The 22,513-nt window shown below is 32.1% G+C and overlaps 1 protein-coding gene across 8 annotated transcripts in view; it reads left to right on the top strand.

Annotated features, from left to right (window-relative positions):
- The window catches only part of LOC139493197 (acetyl-CoA carboxylase-like), a 75,778-nt gene that overhangs the window by 38,173 nt on the left and 15,092 nt on the right, over nt 1-22,513 (top strand). For 7 of the 8 annotated variants that reach the window (XM_071281396.1, XM_071281394.1, XM_071281395.1 and 4 more), the window contains 13 exons: nt 6,351-6,500; nt 6,776-6,893; nt 7,917-8,030; nt 8,738-8,794; nt 9,640-9,681; nt 9,981-10,118; nt 15,872-15,949; nt 16,434-16,523; nt 16,950-17,021; nt 20,609-20,700; nt 20,923-21,034; nt 21,584-21,739; nt 22,160-22,306. In XM_071281396.1, the coding sequence (XP_071137497.1) occupies nt 6,351-6,500; nt 6,776-6,893; nt 7,917-8,030; nt 8,738-8,794; nt 9,640-9,681; nt 9,981-10,118; nt 15,872-15,949; nt 16,434-16,523; nt 16,950-17,021; nt 20,609-20,700; nt 20,923-21,034; nt 21,584-21,739; nt 22,160-22,306 (1,366 nt within the window). Of the gene's footprint in view, nt 1-1,578; nt 1,600-6,350; nt 6,501-6,775; nt 6,894-7,916; nt 8,031-8,737; nt 8,795-9,639; nt 9,682-9,980; nt 10,119-15,871; nt 15,950-16,433; nt 16,524-16,949; nt 17,022-20,608; nt 20,701-20,922; nt 21,035-21,583; nt 21,740-22,159; nt 22,307-22,513 lie in introns of all 8 variants that reach the window. The other variant, XM_071281392.1, reaches the window with a different exon arrangement.

Here is a 22,513-nt window from a genome sequence, read left to right as displayed (position 1 = left end):
AAATAAAACTAAGCTCAAATCATATGGCACCTCAAAACAACATTTGAATTGGAAAGTTCTTGATAGGGGCATCAGCTATGATTTACACCAAACAATCAAAATACCATTTGTTTTGTTTCAAACATTTAAAAAAAGGGGAGAAGTGAAAGACTGTTTTGCTATCCGTCAATTTAGTTCAACATCTCTGACATTGTTTTGACTGCGAAGTCAATAATTTCTACCTCGTTTGAATCCATATTTATCTAACCTTTAATTTGAGCGTTTGGGCACATGTGTTCAGCAGGTATTGGGCGTGTTCTTCATAAAAAAGAAAACAATGTCATGATTGTAAAGAAAGACAGGGCACTTCTAAGGAAAACCATTTTGTTGATGATCAGGTCCAGGTAAAACAATGTTTAAATATATTTTCAGTCTATAAAAAGAAATCAAACAAAAATAGAAAAAAATGTCATTATAAAAGTTTCTACTATAGAATTTTAACAAAATTGTATTTTTCTTGATTTTCAATTTATGAATTTGATTCTTTATAATCAGTGAAGTGTGACTGTCAAATCTACAGTTAATGGAATATAGAGAAAGTGTACCATAACAGTTAAATCTACTATCAGTCTCTAATACCTGTCTTATCTTCAGTCAATCTAACATGGGAGGTTACATACAACCAACTTATTGAAATAGTTTAAGTTGCACCCCGGTAGTTGGTAATGGCCTGATGCAGGATCAGTCTATCATAGCTGTGTAGCTTGACAATTGAAAACAAATAATTTAGTAAAAGAAAGTTTATCATGACCTTGTAATCTTCTGTCTGTCTTTTATGAAATTTGATTAAATATACAGCCAATCCATCTTGATGTTGTGTTCTAGTCTGTCTGATATAGAGCCATTTCTTGCCATCTACCGTCTGTCTATAATGTTATCATGATCACTCATCTGACTGCATGTACATGTAATACAGTAACCTGCATGATGTGTCTATCAGTATACAGACTACTCATTAAACAAAGTGGATGTTCTGTTGTTTATTTGCATGCTCAGTTAACAATTTAGTTAAGAATGTTAAGCTTTTTAATCTGTGTGATATGTATTGCCGTTATAGTAAAACTAATTAATAAAAATTGGAAGAACATATGTCACATTTAAGCACAGACATTTTGTATATCTGAGTATTTGTATTTATTTATATCTCACAATGAAGGAAAATCTATCAGATGTAAAGATTAGATTTTGCCACCAGTTAACTAGTTTTAAAATGCTAGAAGACAGTATTGTATGTAAAAATTCTGTGAGAAAAGTTGTTGATATTTATTAGTAAATGTTGATATTACAATGTGTATATGAACAGGAAGTTTACAGGTTGGTAATGTAAGATAGTTGGTACTCAATTAATCATAAAGAAGTAACAAATCAATCTCTTTGAAAAGTTCATGTCATTTGGATAGCTCTTCCATTGGAATCTTACCACATCTCCTTATTTTATAAGTGTAACCAAAGTTGATGTTTTGATGGTAACCATATATAAATAAATATTTTAAGTAAATCTTATTGGTATGTATTTTAATGGCATGCTACTTTTAATAGAGATATGGCTGCATTATCAAGGTAAGGAGAGCATTGTGGAGGAATATCAACACTTTATTCTCTTATGCACTGCTAAGTTGTTTGTTGCTGTTATTGAGATGAAAATCAACAGTTCATTCTCTGCATCAGCTAATTATTTGCAGCTGTTATCTAGAAGATTGGTTCTTATTAGCTTTTTTTATATGAGTGATTTTGAGATTAGCATCTTTAACACCACCATATAGTTTCTGGTATATCTTATGTAGAAATCTTATATATTTCATATGTTAAAAGAAAAAATAAGTAACTTGTTCTGATCATTTTATAAATATTATAAATTATACATAGGCAGGACTGAGAGAAATGGTCCGCTATTCATTCCTTTCTTGAAACATGCATTTAAACTAACACTATTCTTTTAGTATTTTATTGGTGATTGGAATCACTTTTACTTAATTGTGAAAAATAAACTTCCTCTTAATATTAACAACTTCTTTTCATTATTTTCCCCTGCTTAATTGTTATATAATGTTAAAACTTATAAGATGGACTGTAAGTTGTATAGTAATACATTTAGGATATACTGAAGGTGTTGACTTATTGCATAAACACGAGTGAACATTGTTTAGAGGAGAGAGTATGTACTTATGGAAGTTTACATAAGTTACCAATACACTGATTCAAATGGTCTTTTTTGTGTACACCATGAAACTTTTAATAAAATTGAGAATGGAAATGGGGAATGTGTCAAAGAGACAACAAGCTGACCATGCATGGAACAGACAACAGCAGAAGGTCACCAACAGGTCTTATACATTATAAGAAAATGTACCATAAATACTGAAATTCAGCTCGAAAAAGTTCGTACCATTATGACCTGAGATTTGATTCTTCAATGCAGGTCATGACCTGCATTTTCATCGTCACAGGTTGACAGGTATGCTTCAATGCAGCCAGAAACTCCTGCACCCGGAGGCGTCCTTCAACTGGCCCCTAAACAAATATATACTAGTTCAGTGATAATGAAAGCCATACTAAACTCCAAATTGTACACAAGAAACTAAAATTGAAAATAATACAAGACTAACAAAGGCCAGAGGCTCCTGACTTGGGACAGGCGCAAAATTGCGGCAGGGTTAAACATGTTTATGAGATCTCAACCCTCCCCCTATACCTCTAGCCAATGTAGAAAAGTAAACGCATAACAATACGCACATTAAAATTCAGTTCAAGAGAAATCCGGTTCTGATGTCAGAAGATGTAACCAAAGAAAAATAAACAAAATGACAATAATACATAAATAACAACAGACTACTAACAGTTAAGTCACATGCCAGCTCCAGACTTCAATTAAACTGATTGAAAGATTATGTCTGCATCATATGAATATCAGGCACAATCCTTCCCGTTAGAGGTTTAGTATCATACCATCATACCATATATTAGAAGAATATAACCTGTGTCATGCCAACAACTGCTTTTTAAATAAATGTGTTTAATTCCGATGCAAAGACCCTATAAGTGAATCAATAAAATAACGCCAAAATATGCAATCTTTAATGACCTGTTGAGCTATATTTAAAAATGATGTCCTTATACATTATGTCCTTTAAGCATTTATGTAGTATAATGAAACTGTTCCTTAATTTTTAATTTGGATAATTTAAACATTCTACTGAATTAAAGACATTATCATGATTATAGGAAAGCATTTTAAAGAATGTGTCATATTTGTATTAAGTTGCTCATCAAAGTGTAAACTCAGGTTTAGCTAGGTTTTCTTTTTAGCTCACCTGGCCCGAAGGGCCAAGTGAGCTTTTCCCATCACTTTGCGTCCGTCGTCGTCCGTCGTCCGTCGTCGTCCGTCGTCGTCCGTCGTCGTTAACTTTTACAAAAATCTTCTCCTCTGAAACTACTGGGCCAAATTAAACCAAACTTGGCCACAATCATCATTGGGGTATCTAGTTTAAAAAATGTGTGGCGTGACCCAGCCAACCAACCAAGATGGCCGCCATGGCTAAAAATAGAACATAGGGGTAAAATGCAGTTTTTGGCTTATAACTCAAAAACCAAAGCATTTAGAGGAAATCTGACATGGGGTAAAATTGTTTATCAGGTCAAGATCTATCTGCCCTGAAATTTTCAGATGAATCGGACAACCCGTTGTTGGGTTGCTGCCCCTGAATTGATAATTTTAAGGAAATTTTGCTGTTTTTGGTTATTATCTTGAATATTATTATAGATAGAGATAAACTGTAAACAGCAATAATGTTCAGCAAAGTAAGATTTACAAATAAGTCAACGTGACCGAAATGGTCAGTTGACCCCTTTAGGAGTTATTGCCCTTTTTAGTCCATTTTTAACCATTTTTCGTAAATCTTAGTTATCTTTTACAAAAATCTTCTCCTCTGAAACTACTGGGACAAATTAATCCAAACTTGGCCACAATCATCATTGGGGTATCTAGTTTAAAAAATGTGTGGAGTGACCCGACCAACCAACCAAGATGGCCGCCATGGCTAAAAATAGAACATAGGGGTAAAATGCAGTTTTTGGCTTATAATTCAAAAACCAAAGCATTTAGAGCAAATCTGACTGGAATAAAATTGTTCATCAGGTCAAGATCTATCTGCCCTGAAATTTTCAGATGAATTGAACAACCCGTTGTTGGGTTTCTGCCCCTGAATTGATAATTTTAAGGAAATTTTGCTGTTTTTGGTTATTATCTTGAATATTATTATAGATAGAGATAAACTGTAAACAGCAATAATGTTCAGCAAAGTAAGATCTACAAATAAGTCAACATGACCAAAATGGTCAGTTGACCACTTTAGGAGTTATTGCCCTTTATAGTCAATTTTTAACCATTTTTCGTAAATCTTAGTAATCTTTTAGAAAAATCTTTTTCTCTGAAACTACTGGGCCAAATTTAACCAAACGTGGCCATAATTATCATTGGGGTATGTAGTTTAAAAAATGTGTCCGGTGACCCGGCCAACCAACACAGATGGCCGCCATGGCTAAAAATAGAACATAGGGGTAAAATGCAGTTTTTGGCTTATAACTCAAAAACCAAAGCATTTAGAGCAAATCTGACAGGAAGTAAAATTGTTGATCAGGTCAAGATCTATCTGCCCTGGAATTTTCAGATGAATCGGATAATTGGTTGTTAGGTTGCTGCCCCTGAATTGGTAATTTTGAGGAAATTTTGCTGTTTTTTTTGTTATCTTGAATATTATTATAGATAGAGATAAACTGTAAACAGCAATAATGTTCAGCAAAGTAAGATCTACAAATAAGTCAACATGACCAAAATGGTCAGTTGACCACTTTAGGAGTTATTGCCCTTTATAGTCAATTTTTAACCATTTTTCGTAAATCTTAGTAATCTTTTAGAAAAATCTTCTCCTCTGAAACTACTGGGCCAAATTTAACCAAACTAAGCCATAATTGGGGTATCTAGTTAAAAAAATGTGTCCGGTAACTCGGCCAACAAACCAAGATGGCCGCCATGGCTAAAAATAGAACATGGGGGTAAAATGCAGTTTTTGGCTTATAACTCAAAAACCAAAGCATTAAGAGCAAATCTGACAGGAAGTAAAATTGTTGATCAGGTCACGATCTATCTTCCCTGGAATTTTCAGATGAATCGGATAATCGGTTGTTAGGTTGCTGCCCCTGAATTGGTAATTTTGAGGAAATTTTGCTGTTTTTTTTGTTATCTTGAATATTATTATAGATAGAGATAAACTGTAAACAGCAATAATGTACAGCAAAGTAAGAACTAAAAATAAGTCACTATGACCAAAATAGTCAACTGACCCCCTAAGGAGTTATTGCCCTTCATAGTCAATTTTTAACAATTTTCTTAAAATTTGAAGATTTTCAATAACATTTTCCACAGAAAGTACTGTTATAGATAGAGATAATTGTAAGCAGCAAGAATGTTAAGTAAAGTAAGATCTACAAACACATCACCATCACCAAAACACAATTTTGTCATGAATCCATCTGTGTCCATTGTTTAATATTCACATAGACCAAGTTGAGCGACACAGGCTCTTTAGAGCCTCTAGTTTATCTTGTGATGGTTTTAAGTAAGAAGTTTTACCTGCAATGAGGACTAATAGATTTGGCCTAAAATTGTCCTCTATAATATAAAAAGTTGGATTTTGGACCATACTTGGTCATTTTTATAGAGTGCCAATCTTTGCTTTGCTAAAGACCTTTTTTAAATGCAAAAAAGGGTTGGCTTATTTTAATTATAACAAAACAAAAGAATTTACCACCCCTTCCTTCCGCTGCCTTCTTCTTTACCAATGGATTGACTATATTTTTGATTGACAAAATTTTATATCAAGTAATTAGTGATCTTTATGTTAATTATTTGAATCTGGAGATATTTTGATATTCAGAAAAATTGATCAGAAATATTTGATGAAAACTTACCAAACTAGATAGGGTTAGACATGTGTGCATGGCTTAGGGGTGTTTCTGAGTTCATACTAAAATATCAGTAAAAGTAAATAAAACATTTGCCATGCATGCACCACTAACCGTCTAAATGGGTTAGTTTTCATATACATTTCTTATTCATTTTTCAGACTTCTAAATTATTCCACATTGAAATAATTCCTTGCTTGTATTTGAATGTTTCTTTTACTGGAAATGTTGATGATATTGACATAAAAATTTCTTTGTAATTTTATTAATGTGATATTTTATCCTTAATTACTTTATAAAGTAAAGAAAATAAAGAGTACCTTGTGATTGTTAGTGTTGTAATGTTTCAGGATGATGGTGATGAGGTTTGATAGTTCAGATAAGATGACTGAGATAAAGGATGACCCTACTGCGGCCCACATTGACCAGTTACATGATACACCAGTATGTCAGAGAACAGGAATCATGGCATCATTTAACTCTCTAGAGGACTTTGATAAGTATGATTGCTTGTTTCATTATGTTTTATTACATTATTCCATGCCAGCAATCTAAAAACGGTGCTGTGATTGACAGGACATGTGGTTTAGTTGACAGTTGGTATTTAGAGTTTCACACAAAATTTCACTGGATAATCTGATGTAAAATTTAATTTTGATAAAATGTTTAAAGAAAAGCTTTTATTTTTTAGAATCTGTATGTAAAACTGTCATTGATTATTAAGAATAAATTATCCTTAAACTATGGTGTTTAATGATTCTTAAACTTTTTCCAGTAAATTTGACAAAATAATGGAGAGATTTTCTATGGATGGTAGCCCGTCAGACAGTCCTAACTTGTTTACAGATATAGGATCTCCTCCCACAAAAGGAGAAGATACAATTTCAATACACGTAGGTAGTCCTAGAACTTTTTTCTCAAAGAAAATCCTTTTTCATTTTATGTGAAGACTTTTGAAATCCAATAATAAATGATATCTGGCCAATTTATAACTGATATGTTTAATGAAATAGTAAATTGTATTGACTTTATAAACATTCACTGACCTTTCAAAGCATTGTTTGTTAAGTCAACACTATGTTTCTGTAGAAAGTATTTTATGACATTACAAGTGAATACATTTTCAGACTTGTTACTTCATTCACTTCAAGTTCAAAATTCAAGATTTTCACCAATAATATTTTGCTTTGAATGTTTCAGTATAATAAACCATACCTTTGATATACATTTGATTTGTTCTCAGCATGAAATAGGATAGAACTTATCAGCAAGCCTAACATTTCTACCTGGTTCTAAGCCAGGTACAAATACATTTTACAGTCTGAGACAATGTATGATTATTATTTATTTATTGTATAATACTGTTCATGAAATACAATGTGTACTAAGACAATGTTCTTGTGTGTGTTTGGGCTGTATTTTTGTCACATAGTGTTTTAGCTATATTTTGTAACATTGTCATAAAGCAGGAGGTTCATAAAGCGGGAGGTTTTGCATGCCATTAAAATGTTCTGTACCAAGTATCAAGTCAGGAATATGGCAGTTTTTATCAAATAGTCCATTTCTATGTGTGTTGGCGTTTGTTTTTATCAAATAGTCCATTTCTATGTGTGTTGGTGTTTGTTTTTGTTGCACTTTGGTGTTCCTGTTCCTTTGTTTTCCTCTTAACAACAACAACAACAACAACAACAACAACAACAATACTTTATTTTAAGAGGGTTACACAGTTAGCTTTATAAATAATCTTCCCTGAGGCCCTCATCATCAGAAATCAAACAAAATGCAAACATATACTTATAGTTGATGTGTTTCCCTCGGTTTTGGTTTGTAACCCGGATTTGTTTTTTCTCAATTGATTTATGACTTTTGAACACCGGTATACTACTGTTGCCTTTATTTATATTTTACATTTCTAGAGTCTGTCAGATGTAGATGAACCAATACATATCATTAATGTAGCTATCAGATCATCAGAGGTGTATGAAGATAATGTACTGTCCACCATGTTTGAGAACTTCTGTAAATCAAAGGTAATTACAGTGATCACTGATTTAAAACATTTTAAATTATATTTCACATTTCATAGGAAAATATTACCTTAGCTTTGTTAAATGATAAACTGATATAACTTGTAGGGCAAACCCCCTGTGTAGTGAGCTGAATTTCACAAATGACAAAGTAAAACAAATGACAAAATAAAGGCTAAAAAGGTAAAAAATAAAAGGAGACAGAAGTCAGAGCACAATGTATAGTTAGAAGTTCATATACCAATTGGTAAGATATGTTAATGTGTCCATGATAAAATAGATCAAAGCTATAAATATAATGATGAATGTTAGTATCACCATTCCCACTGTTAAAGCTTTGGGCAATTTTAGTTATGTTATTTTTATGCCCCACCTACGATAGTAGAGGGGCATTATGTTTTCTGGTCTGTGCGTCCGTCCGTCTGTCCGTTCGTTCGTCCGTCCGTCTGTCCCGCTTCAGGTTAAAGTTTTTGGTCAAGGTAGTTTTTGATGAAGTTTAAGTCCAATCGACTTCAAACTTAGTACACATGTCCCCTATGATATGATCTTTCTAATTTTAATGCCAAATTAGAGTTTTTACCCCAATTTCACGGTCCACTGAACATGGAAAATGATAGTGCGAGTGGGGCATTCGTGTACTGAGGACACATTCTTGTTTTTAGATATTTGAAAATAACATGAGTATTTTGGTATATATTTTCTATTTTCAGAGAGAAATGATGAATGAGAGAGGCATTAGAAGGATTACATTCTTCATAGCATCTAAGGTAAAGGAACTATCACATTGTGTTATACTGGCACTAGGAAAATGGGTGGTTTTTGTTATACTGGCACTAGGAGAATGGGTGGTTTTTGTTATACTGGCACTAGGAGAATGGGTTGTTTTTGTTATACTGGCACTAGGAGAATGGGTGGTTTTTGTTATACTGGCACTAGGAGAATGGGTGGTTTTTGTATTTTAAATTTAATTTGACCCTTGAACATGAAATGTTTTGTCCATCTTTTCTTTCCTTTTATATACTAAATGATCATACACCTTATCACTATTTGGAAATCTGTGCCATTTGAGCTATTGACTTCATACAACAATCACTTTTCCATTGTGGCGTCAGTTATATCCTATTGTGACAACAAAATTTTACGGGAACCTTTGTGATGTCCAGTAATGGCGGACAAATTGCGATAAGGTGTATTACTTGTTAAAGAGCTAGATAATGCATGTATTGAGTTTTACTTTCTAAGTCATTCTTCCATTGTCAGATCAAGTGCTTTATGTTCATTGATAGTGTAAATGATGGTGGCACACATGTTCTTTGATAGTGTAAATGATGGTGGCACACATGTTCATTGATAGTGTAAATGATGGTGGCACACATGTTCATTGATAGTGTAAATGATGGTGGCACACATGTTCATTGATAGTGTAAATGATGGTGGCACACATGTTCATTGATAGTGTAAATGATGGTGGCACACTATGCACAATATTGTAACAAATTGCTATAATAACATTAGTAAAACAGAATAGACAAAACAAAAATATCTACAATTTCTTTGTCAAGGGATATGTTGTATGTTTTATTATTCAGAGATATTTCTTTCTCACTTTCAGAAAAAATTTCCAAAATATTTCACATACAGAGCCAAATTCAATGTAAGTATACCAATGTCTCAGAAATGTTAAGCCAGGTTGATTAAATAGATTATTATATTATATTTGGAAGTTCAATATTTAAACTGGGTGAGATGTTGGATTTAATCTAATTTAAATTATTCAGTGTTCCTTGAAATTTAGTAAAATCTACCTCTGCAATTTATTTAGAAATTATTTTCATAAACTATTTAAGCCATTTTTAAAGCAGAGTATATTCTTTATTTTAATTAGAGTTTTTTTATTTTTTATTTTCCACTGATTAATCACAACAAAAATTTAAACCTATTATTTTTTTTCAGTTCTCAGAAGACTCAATTTACCGTCACTTAGAACCAGCTTTAGCTTTTCAGTTAGAGATTAACAGAATGAGAAACTTTGATTTAGAGGCTATTCCTGTCTCTAATCACAAGATGCATTTATATCTTGGTAAAGCTAAGGTAGGACATTTGAAGGTTGACTTTTATGAAGACGTAAAAGAAAGTTGTCCAAGTTCTGCAAAAATCAGTTTTTTGTCAAGCCTGCGACTTTTGTTGCAGAAAGCTCGACATAGGGATAGTGATCCGGCGTTGGCGGCGTTAGCTAACTTCTTAAAAGCTTTATATTTTAGAAGGTGGAAGACCTGGATGCTTCATACTTTGTATATGGATGCCTCATGTTATGAATTTTCCGTCAGTCACATGTCCAATGTCCTTGACCTCATTTTCATGGTTCAATGACTACTTGAAAAAAAAGTTTAGATTTTTTGTAATGTTAAAAATGCTCTCTTATTATAAGTAATAGGATAACTATATTTGGTATGTGTGTACCTTGCAAGGTCCTCATGCCCGTCAGACAGTTTTCATTTGACCTCGAACGCATTTCATGGATCAGTAAACAAGGTTAAGTTTTGGTGGTGAAGTCCATATCTCTGACACTATAAGCAATAGATCTAGTATATTCAGTGTATGGAAAGACTGTAAGTGTACATGTCCAACTGGAAGGTGTCATCTGACCTTGACCTCATTTTCATGGTTCAGTGGTTAGAGTTAAGTTTTTATACGACCGCAAATTTTGAAAAAAATTTCGTCGTATATTGCTATCACGTTGGCGTCGGCGTCGTCGTCGTCGTCGTCGTCGTCGTCGTCGTCCGGCGTCCGAATACTTTTAGTTTTCGCACTCTAACTTTAGTAAAAGTGAATGAAAATCTATGAAATTTTAACACAAGGTTTATGACCACAAAAGGAAGGTTGGTATTGATTTTGGGAGTTTTGGTCCCAACATTTTAGGAATTAGGGGCCAAAAAGGGCCCAAATAAGCATTTTCTTGGTTTTCGCACTATAACTTTAGTTTAAGTTAATAGAAATCTATGAAATTTTGACACAAGGTTTATGACCACAAAAGAACGGTTGGGATTGATTTTGGGAGTTTTAGTCTCAACAGTTTAGGAATTAGGGGCCAAAAAAGGGCCCAAATAAGCATTATTCTTGGTTTTCGCACAATAACATTAGTTTAAGTAAATAAAAATCAATGAAATTTAAACACAATGTTAATGACTACTAAAGGAAGGTTGGTATTGATTTTGGGAGTTAAGGTCCCAACAGTTTAGGAATTAGGGGCCAAAAAGGGACCCAAATAAGCATTTTTCTTGGTGTTCGCACCATAACGTTAGTATAAGTAAATAGAAATCTATGAAATTTAAACACAAGGTTTATGACCATAAAAGAAAGGTTGGGTTTGATTTTGGGAGTTTTGGTCCCAACATAATAAGGGGCCCAAAGGGTCCAAAATTTTACTTTTGTTTGATTTCATCAAAATTGAATAATTGGGGTTCTTTGATATGCTGAATCTAACTGTCATGACTGTGTATGTAGATTCTTAACTTTTGGTCCCGTTTTCAAATTGGTCTACATTAAGGTCCAAAGGGTCCAAAATTAAACTTAGTTTGATTTTGACAAAAAATGAATCAGTTAGGTTCTTTGATATGCTGAATCTAAAAATGTACTTAGATTCTTGATTATTGGCCCAGTTTTCAAGTTGGTCCAAATCGGGGTCCAAAATTAAACTTTGTTTGATTTCATCAAAAATTGAATAAATGGGGTTCTTTGATATACCAAATCTAACTGTGTATGTAGATTCTTCATTTTTGGTCCTGTTTTCAAATTGGTCTACACTAAAGTCCAAAGGGTCCAAAATTAAACTTAGTCTGATTTTAACAAAAATTGAAATCTTGAAGTTCTTTGATATGCTGAATTCAAAAATGTACTTAGATTTTTTATTATGGGCCCAGTTTTCAAGTTGGTCCAAATCAGGATCTAAAATTATTATATTAAGTATTGTGCAATAGCAAGTCTTTTCAATTGCACAGTATTGTGCAATGGCAAGAAATATCTAATTGCACAATATTGTGAAATATAAAAAAAAAAATAATTAGAGTTATCTTTCTTTGTCCAGAATAGTAAGCAAGAAATATCTAATTGCAAAATATTGTGCAATAGCAAGATTTTTTTTTAATTGGAGTTATCTTTCTTTGTCCAGAATCAACTTAAATCTTTGTTATATACAATATACAATGTATATTCACTTTTTACTACCAACTGATAAATTAAAATAATCTTTACCATTCAGTGATAACAAGCAATTTTTTTACATCTTAATATTTTATGATGTATTTAAATGAGTAGTTATTGTTGCAAACTCCATTAGAAATTTTAATTGAGATTAGTTTTGGAATAAGGGAAAGGGGGATGTGATTAAAAAAATTGGGTTCAATTTTTCTCATTTGAAATTTCATAAATAAAAAAGAAAATTTCTTCAAACATTTTTTTGAGAGGATTAATATTCAACAGCATAGTGAATTGCTCTAAGAGAAACAAAAATTTTAAGTTCATTAGAACACATTCATTCTGTGTCAGAAACCTATGCTGTGTCAACTATTTAATCACAATCCAAATTTAGAGCTGAATCCAGCTTGAATGTTGTGTCCATACTTGCCCTAACCGTTCAGGGTTCAACCTCTGCGGTCGTATAAAGCTACGCCCTGCGGAGCATCTGGTTTGTTTTGGTCTGTTTTTGGGGAAGACGGCTTCAAGCCGTCAATCCCCAATGGGGTTGACCAGAGTGACATTCCCTCACATCATTTATTTTGTTTTTATAGCGTGGAAAACCCCCTAACAAATCTTACTGAGAGTGATCAGATGGGGAGACACAAATGAATAAATTGACTTTAAACACTTTTTTTACACATTTCCCTTCTGTTTCTCTCGAAATTATCTTATATTGAGCTCTCCTTTAAACTATTTACGTTTTTTTATAATCCGGAAAAATCATTATGACGAGATATTCTAAATAAATCCAACCTACATTATATTTTATAGTGACGTCATTGTTGGAATGCCACACTACGCATAAGCAGGGATATCCTTCACTGGTTATTTAAATCATTCTCAAAGATTGTGCACTTATTAAAAAATAGTATTTGTTAAATTTAAACATAATGATGTTTGCTGTAGATGATTCAAACATCAACATGCAAAACTTTAATTTGTAGGTCAACAACTTTCAAAGTAAACAGGAAGTCTGAGGGGCTACATGAGATGGGGAAGAGAAACGATCTTTTCCATTTTTTTCTGTAAATCTCTGTTTTGAGAATCTTCCTCCAATTCAGGAGCACCTCAATTTATGAGCTAATTATCCACTAAAATAAGTACTTAAAATGTGACATTTAGTATATGATAAGTAGTCTTCCATTAAAACTAAATTTTGTGTACCAACATAATCATTGTAATAGTTACAAACAAAATTACAAATCTTGCATTTTGTAGTTTAAACCTCTTTATTCATGAAGTTTTACAAATATTTCAAAATGTAGGATTTGGAAACAAGCTTCACACAGTTTACATCAATAATATTGTTATTTTTATTAGTACCTGTACCCCTGTGATGAGATATGTAACTGGGAACTTTATCAATGGAAATTTAAAACTGAATAGATTTTTCCGTCCTAACTTTCTTAAGAAAAAAATTTAAAATCTGAAGAGTACTGTCACAAAAAATGGAAAATGGCCCTGGCCTGCAGTTCAGTCGTACACTATTAAGATTTCAAAAATAATTATAGTTGTTGTTAAATGACAGAATTCAACTAGTTGGATTTTAGATAATTAATTATCAACTTTAATTGTATGTTTAGATTTAGAAGATGCAGATCTCTTCCATTGGTCTAAATTGAATCCTAAACTAAAGAAACGAAATTACATTAAACAACAATTGATTCCAATAGTGTCAACCTTCCACATTTTCTAGCTGTTCTTTTTTTTCATTCTTTATATGAAGACTATCAAAAGATAACCCCCTCCCCCCAAAAAAAATGAAATAGAAACGAGGGCCGTCTTTCCCCTCAGAGCTATTCAGCTCTTTGGTTCTTATACTGTATGCAATAGGACTACTATATTTGATGTATGGAATGATTGTAAGGTGTACATGTCTAGCTGGCAGGTGTCATCTGACCTTAACCTCATTTTCATGGTTCAGTGGTCAAAGTTAAGTTTTTGAGTTTTGGTCTTTTTTTCTAATACTATATGCAATAGGTCAACTATATTTGGTGTATGGAAATATTTTATGATCCATATGTCAGTCGCACAGGTTTTATTTGACCTTGACTTCATTTTCACGGTTCATTGCTCTGTGTTAAGTTTTTGTGTTTTGGTCTGTTTTTCTTAAACTATAGGTTGCATTTTTGTAAATATTGACAACGGAACTCCCTTTACAGCTAAAACTGTATCACTTTTACTATGAAGTTTTGAATAAAATCATATCCTAGAATGGAAAGTTCATATGCACTACTATTTTTTTCAAAGGTCAAAAAATAGGGCTGTGCGGCATATTTTCAACGTTTATATGCCCCGAACTTCTAAGAGTTTAAACTAACACTAAATTTCTTAACTGTCCCTACCTCGACTGTAGGGTTACCATAGATTTCAATATAAACAATATTCACATGTATATTTTCTGGTAACTTTCCCAAGTTACATCTCTATGAGATGCAATCTACAGATCAGAACTGGGAACCAGTATGTAAACAAAATTAATTTTCTATGAATATTCTCAATCTCCCCAAAAGAGGCATGGTTTGAGAAACAGCTGTATTTACAAAGTGCAACCTATAAACAATAGGTCAACTATATTTGTTGTATGGAAGAATTGTTAGCTGTACATGCCTGCTTGGCATGGTTCATCTGACCTTGACCTGATTTTCATGGTTCATTGCTCAATGTTTAGTTTTCTTGGTTAATGTTGAGTTTATGTGACAGTTGTAATAAAGCTTTATATTTAGGACTATCAACATAATATCAATGATTAGTAAAGAAGGCGAAACATTTCAGGGTGTGCACTCTTGTTTAACTTTAATACCAATGAATTATGAGAAGTTATTAACTATTTATCTTTTACGTTGAGGAAGTAGCTAGAGTTAAAAATGTACAGAGATTATTTTTATTATGTATGTAAATATAAGACCACTGCCTCTCGTGAGATACAATATTTTTGTACAATACAGGTTGAATTTTCCCTTTAAAGAAAATAACGATTGCCAAGGATTTCACTTAGTCTCAACTGTTTACTGTTAAGAGAGTGGAAAAGTGTGGTATTTCAAACTATGCAGTTGTTAAATCATTTTTCTACAGTGCTTTTTAGACAGTTTGTTGGCAAAATTTAGTAATTTAATTGGTGATCTGTCAAAAAATATCTTTGAGACAGTGTAAATCTTTCTTGTATCATGAAAATTGCCAAACACAGAACAACATTAAAAATTTACATTATGATCGAAAGTTTCAGAAAAGGAATATAAACTGAGGACAAAAAAACACTGTTTATCAAGCCTATGTAGAATTAGAACAAGACATCATTAAACAGGGATTTGATTATTAATAAAATTGAGAATGGAAATGGGGAATGTGCCAAAGAGACAACAACCCGACCATAGAAAAAACAACTATTATACTAGTTTAGAAGTGAAAAGTTGTAATCATAGAAAGGTGATATAGTAAAATAATAATACTTTATTCTCCAGTTTACAGGAAATAGATTTGAACACAGTCTGCTAAAAATATAGATAATAAATGTTCTATTCACATTTGTTTCATTTTAAATTTCATTTTAAATTTTAGACAAATTATAGCTTTACTTATACAATACATGATATTTACATTTTGTTCAGGTTGCTAAAGGTCAGGAGGTCACAGACTACAGATTTTTTGTCAGGGCTATTATACGACATTCAGATCTTGTAACCAAGGTAATTTCTTTCCTAAAATTTATTGTATAATCATCAATCAGTAAAGATTGCCTTACAATCTGAAAACTAGTCATTTAAAATTAGTAACTGGTAGCTGATATAGAAAGAAAAGTGCTATGATATGAATGAAATTTATCTTATTTATCTCTATCATACAAACAAATTATTTAATATCTTATTGACATCAAAATGCCTATGATATAGTTGGGGCTATTGTGTTTTCCAGCCTGTTCCTCTGTCTACCCTATGTCAGGTCAAAGTTTTGGTTTAAAGTAGGTTACCATAAAGTTGTCACATCAATTAGAAATTTGGTACATATGTTCATAATGAAATTAACTTTCTAAAAATATGTTCTGAATTAGGGTTTTGACCTAGATTTTGAGGTCCACTGGAAATGTGATAGTATGAGCAGGGCATGGTGTCCTATGTACAGATTTTCTTGTTTTTGATAAATGTAACTAGCAATAATTATCACACATTACAGGAAGCCTCATTTGAGTTTCTACAAAATGAAGCAGAAAGAACCTTGTTAGAGGCCATGGATTCACTGGAAGTGGCTTTCTCTCATCCTACTGTGAGTATAGATCCCGTAATATTTCCCAGTAATTTTATAAGAACAACTGTATTTGTTAAAGTTTTATTGTATATCTTAAACTGTTCCAAATGGAAGTTTTTAATGACCTTGTCTGGCTATACAGCCCTTGGATGGTCGGCTAAACTGTTCAAAACCAGCAAGTTGTCATAAAAAGATATGCAATTGATGCAAAATTATTGTATTTCAAAATGGGATAGTTGGCAAATTATTTGGAACCCAGAAGGTTAGATATGTCAATTTGAAAAATTAGATTCAAAGGAAATAAAAAATTCCTACTTTTTAAAACTTTTATAATAGTAACATATCTTATTTGGTGAAGTTGATTTTTTGCAGTTTTCCACAAAAATAATAAAGTATACAAATTATCAAGTTGATGACAGCAAATTTTTATTTTTTTTTTTTCAGTCCAGGAAGACAGATTGTAATCATGTATTTTTGAACTTTGCTCCAACATTGACATTAACAGAGCCAGGAAAGGTAATTTGGTTTTAAGTGTCTAATAAGAATCACAACCTTGAATCACTTTAAAGGGGGAGATAATCCATTTGATGTCTGAATTTTCTTAACAAACTACTCATTTTGGTTAAGAACAGGTGAAAGAAGACGATTGATAAGTTGTCGATATCTTTAATTCTGCAAGAAAAAAATTAATTGATTTTTGTTTGTTTTACCTCAACAAGAACAATATTGTATGTGTAAAAGTGTTTTTTTTCAGAATTGAAACGTTGTTGTCCGTCGTCGTTAACTTTTACCAAAATTACTCCTCTGAAACTACCGGGCTAAATTTAATCAAACATTGCCACAATCATCATTAGGGTATCTAGTTTAAAATATGTGTCCGACAACCCCCCAACTAACCAAATTGGCTGCCATGGCTAGAAATAGGACAAAGAGGTAAAATGTAGATTTTGGCTTCTATCTCTGAAACCAAAGCATTTAGAGCAAATCTGTTAGGGTTAAAATTGTTTATAAGGTCAAGATCTATCTGCCCTGAAATTTTCAGACAAATCTGACAACCGTTGTTGGGTTGCTGTCCCTGAATTGGTAATTTTAAGGAAATTTTGCAGTTTTTGGTTATTATCTTGAATATTATTATATAGATAGAGATAAACTGTAAACAGCAATAATGTTCAGCAAAGTAAGATCTACAAATAAGTCAACATCACCAAAATGGTCAACTGACCCCTTAAGGAGTTATTGTCCTTTATAGTCAATTTTTTTAATCTTACAAAATCTTCTTCTCTGAAACTACTGAGACAAATTTAACCAAACTTGGTCACAATCATCATTAGGATATTTAGTTTAAAAAATGTGTCCGACGATCCCGCCTGCCAACCAATATGGCTGACATGGCCCAAAATAGAACATAGGGCTAAAATGCAGTTTTTGGCTTATATCTCTGAAACTAAAGCATAAATAGCAAAGTTGACGACAACAAGTAAAAGTGCCCCTGAATTAGTAATTTAAAGGAAATTTTGCAGTTTTTGGTTGTTATCTTGAATATTATTATAGATAGAGATAAACTATAAACAGCACTAATTTTCAGCAAAGTAAGATCTACAAATATGTCAACATAAACAAAATGGTCAATTGACCCCATAAGGAGTTATTGCCCTTTAAAGTCAAATTCAACAATTTTTCGTAAATTTTTGTAATCTTTTACAAAAGTTTTCTGCTAAAACAACTGAGACAAATTTAACTAAACTTGGCCACAATCATCATTAGGGTATCTAGTTAAAAAAAAATGTGTCTGTTGACCCTGCCTGCCAACCAACATGGCAGACATGGCTAAAAATAGAACATAGGGGGGAAATGCAGTTATTGGCTAATATCTCTGAAACTAAAGCAAAAGTATAACGGTTGCATTATTTCATGCATCAATTGTAAATAAACATAGCAGGTGAGCGACACAGGCTGCTTGTAGCCTCTAGTTCAAAAACCCTAGTACTTAACTTTATAAGTGTTATGTATATGCAAGTTTCTTAGAATTGACTATTTATTACAAAATTAGAAAAGCAAAAAAGTTATTTGAAACTTTGCCCCATGAGTGGCTGGTACTTAGCAACTGCAAGAAAAGGTAATAGAATGGAATAAAATGATACATATGAAAATTATAGACCAAGTTTCCAAGTTTGGTTTTATGAATGAACTGCCCTGTTTGATCTAGGGTGATTTGTGGGGAAAGGCGTCATTGAACATTGTGACGTGAAGATATTTGTTACTGTATTCGGCTGTGTATAGTACACAGTTATGTATAGTGCACCCCCCCTTTTCATCCCCCAAAATCGTGAAAAAAAGTCTAGTAAAAAAAAAAGTTTTAAAAAATAGTTAAGAAAAAAAGAAAAAGAAAAGATAAAATAAAAATATAAAAGTCTAGTTCACGGTTAAAATTCATTGATAGGGACCTATTAATCGATGTATTTAATCTAAATTTAAGTCAATTATGAAATATAAAATAATATAGAAAATTGTTTGTTCAATCAAATTTTTGTTTGTTATATTTTTTGTTTAATTAAATAATTTATAGTCATAAACAATGAAATGGTAGAGCTTTTATCATGTAATTAACATTTATTAGTTTTATAAAAGTTAAGTTATTGATCAAAGATCCCTTTTAAAATCAACATTTGTCTAAGTATGTCCAAGATAATGCACTATTCAAATAATATAAAGAAATAATTGAAATATTATGGAACAAAAGAAAATAGAGATCAAACATTTATCTAAATTAATTAGCAGTAATTACAATTTTAAAACTCTTTAATCCTAGATAATCTTTTCATTGATCATATTGATTTTAAGAATGGGATTATTATATTCATCTTCACTACCCAAGTGTTACCATCCACTTCATTCCTCTCCACCCTTGGCGGATTGAGATAGAATATTGGAGACACAAGGTAATGATTTTCATTGGTTGCAGTCAAAACTCGCTGCATCCAATCAAAAAGCGCCTATAACATGATCACGTGTAAATGTAGAAAGTTTATGTAAACAATTGCCACATGCTTATTGTGCAACAAGTCTTTACATCCCTAAACATACAACTAAATTTAGTGACAAATGTTTTTTATCAACTAATAGAAGTTCCTGTGTATGTTTCTTGCACAAATGTACGAATGTCAACGTATATTTTCGTTTCCTGCTTTACCAAGTGTGTAGAATCTAGACGCTACCATGTTTTTACCTCCAAATTGAAAAGTTCAAGTGCTACCATTGGTCAAGAATAATGTATTCGGAATGGGCGTGACTTTAATCTACCGATAGATGGCGCAACATTGTTATCACAACAAATGTTGGCTTAACCTGCCAAGGGTGGAGATGAATGAAGTGGATCGTAACCCTTGGCTAGCGAAGATGTATTATATTGAACACCTGTCAAAAGTTGACATGATTATTTAATTGCTACACACCCATACTTAATCCTTAATAACCCTGATTACTTATACAGGATGTCACACCTTTACCTTGAATATTCAATTATGAAGAAAATAAATTAAAAAATGAATGAAATAAAATAAACTCTCGAATATACGATATATATGAAGAATAAAAATATTAAAGAAAAGAAAAAGAATAATAAAAATCGAAAAACTGTCTGTAGTTGCGTATAATCTGCACCCCCTGTACCAATTACATATTTTGGTTAAAAAAGTGCGGACTATACATGACCAAATACGGTATGGCTCATCAAATTTTTCCTGGAAAAAACACCATTGTCCCATTCTATAGATTATTGTGGAATAGTTTGGAATATATAATTTGCTAGTTGGAATGTTAAAATAATGTAATATTAATAGTAGAAATGAATATGAGTAAAAAAAATTAAGCAACAATTCCTTTTAACCTTATTTTTTAAAAATAAGCTAAAGTTATATTATATACATAACAATAAATAAAATTATCATAAAAATAAAATAAAACATTAGGTGTAGTTTTTGCTTGACAAGAACATTTATTAAAGAATTATTTCTGAAACTTTGATTTTTTTTAATTTCAAGTTTTTCAGTCTATGTCTGTAAAAAAATGTTACATGTCAAAATCTGATTTTTCTCCCCTGACAGTTAGAGGAGACAGTTAGAAGTATGGTTATGAGGTATGGTGCCAGGCTCTGGAAGATGAGAGTTTTACATGCAGAACTTAAATTTGTCATCAGGTATCTATCAATAAAAGTAGTAGGTTAGGGAAAAAACAAGAATGATTTTCAACCGGTCAAATATATACTTTTTGAAAGATAACTTTTAACAACCTATTTTAAACCATCTTATTTTCACATCATTTGTAATTCTGTGTTTCAAGCTATTTTAGCTGTAATGTAATGATCATTTTGAGGAAGTTACTTCCAAGAGAAGATACTGTACTGTAATATTTGTTGTAGACTTTCACCTGGAGCACAGAGACTACCAATCAGATTGTTCCTTACAAATGAAAGTGGATACTACTTAGATATCAGTCTGTACAGGGAAGAAACAGATTCTAGGACAGGTCAGGTGGGTACCAGTTATTATCACTCTAGTCATGGAAATGAGTTATTTTATTTGTACAGTATGATCTGCACACGCACAGTTTGTATTTCAATTTTAAATTATCATGAATTACATATTGGTTTCGTTTATGGTTAAACATCCTATTGTATTTGATTAATGCATGTACTATTAAACAGGAAAACTGTATGAACATGACAAGTAAAGAGAAAACGATTGGATGTTTAAAAAAGATATTGTAAAAAATGCCTACCAGACTTTTAATATACAGCAAAAAATCTTTTTCATGGTATATGACATTTATGAGTCAATCAGTTTTCTTCCAAATGGTCATTTTTTCTAATTTAATCTAATCTTGAGCTATTTAAAAAAAAAAATTGTGGTGTGGAAACAAGAACTTGCTACTGAAATCAAACAAAGTCACACGAGCAATATCTTGATTACCTAGCAATTGTTTAATTTTCTGACCAATTGGAAAAATTGGGTAAACCCATGAATGGTTTCTGTTGTAAAGGATAAAACAGTATTATATTACTTATATTCTTTTGTTAACAGATTATGTTCAAGGCCTATGGGACCAAACAGGGACCACTACATGGACTGTTAGTCAGTGCACCGTATGTTACAAAGGACCATTTACAACTAAAGAGATTTCAGGCCCAGCAGTCGGGGACTACATATGTATATGATTTCCCAGAAATGTTCAAACAGGCAAGAACCATTCATTTACTTTTAAGATTGATTTGAAAAGACAAGTGGTTATTAAACGGATTTTAACTCTATTATAACACCTTAAAACAAATGATTAGTTGGCAGTATGATATATCTTTATTTACCAAAGCTTGAACAAGAATTTTGCTGAATATATCAAACTATATATTACTTGAAGCAATTAGTCAATTAAAAAGTTGAACCTTTTAAATTGATACACTCTCTCGAACCTTTTAAAATGATACACTCTCTCCAACCTTTTAAAATGATACACTCTCTCCAACCTTTTAAAATGATACACTCTCTCGAACCTTTTAAAATGATACACTCTCTCCAACCTTTTAAAATGATACACTCTCTCCAACCTTTTAAAATGATGCACTCTCTCGAACCTTTTAAAATGATGCACTCTCTTAACAGGCATTACTGAAGCAGTGGAAAGAATATATCCAGCTCCATAGGTTAAAAGAGAGTGATATACCAGAGGATCCTTACTCCTGTACAGAACTGGTGTTAGATAACAGAGGCAACCTACTGATGCAAAACAGGCTACCAGGTCAAAACGAGGTACGTGAGATACCAGTAAATCTTTAAAATGTCCACTTTGTAGATAAGATTGGCATGTGACCACACTCATGTAAGTTGCTATCTGTATGATATTCATTTGTCTATCTGCAGTCCACAGAATGCAATATATGTCCTACTTTTATTAAAAACTGGGTTTTGATGAAAAGAACACAAAATTAAAAAGTGAAATATGTTCAATAAAGTTAA

Source organism: Mytilus edulis, chromosome 10 (assembly GCF_963676685.1).
Source record: "Mytilus edulis chromosome 10, xbMytEdul2.2, whole genome shotgun sequence".
NCBI lineage: Eukaryota > Metazoa > Mollusca > Bivalvia > Mytilida > Mytilidae > Mytilus > Mytilus edulis.
The sequence above is the reverse complement of the archived record's forward strand: the minus strand, read 5'-3'. Positions and strand labels throughout refer to the sequence as shown.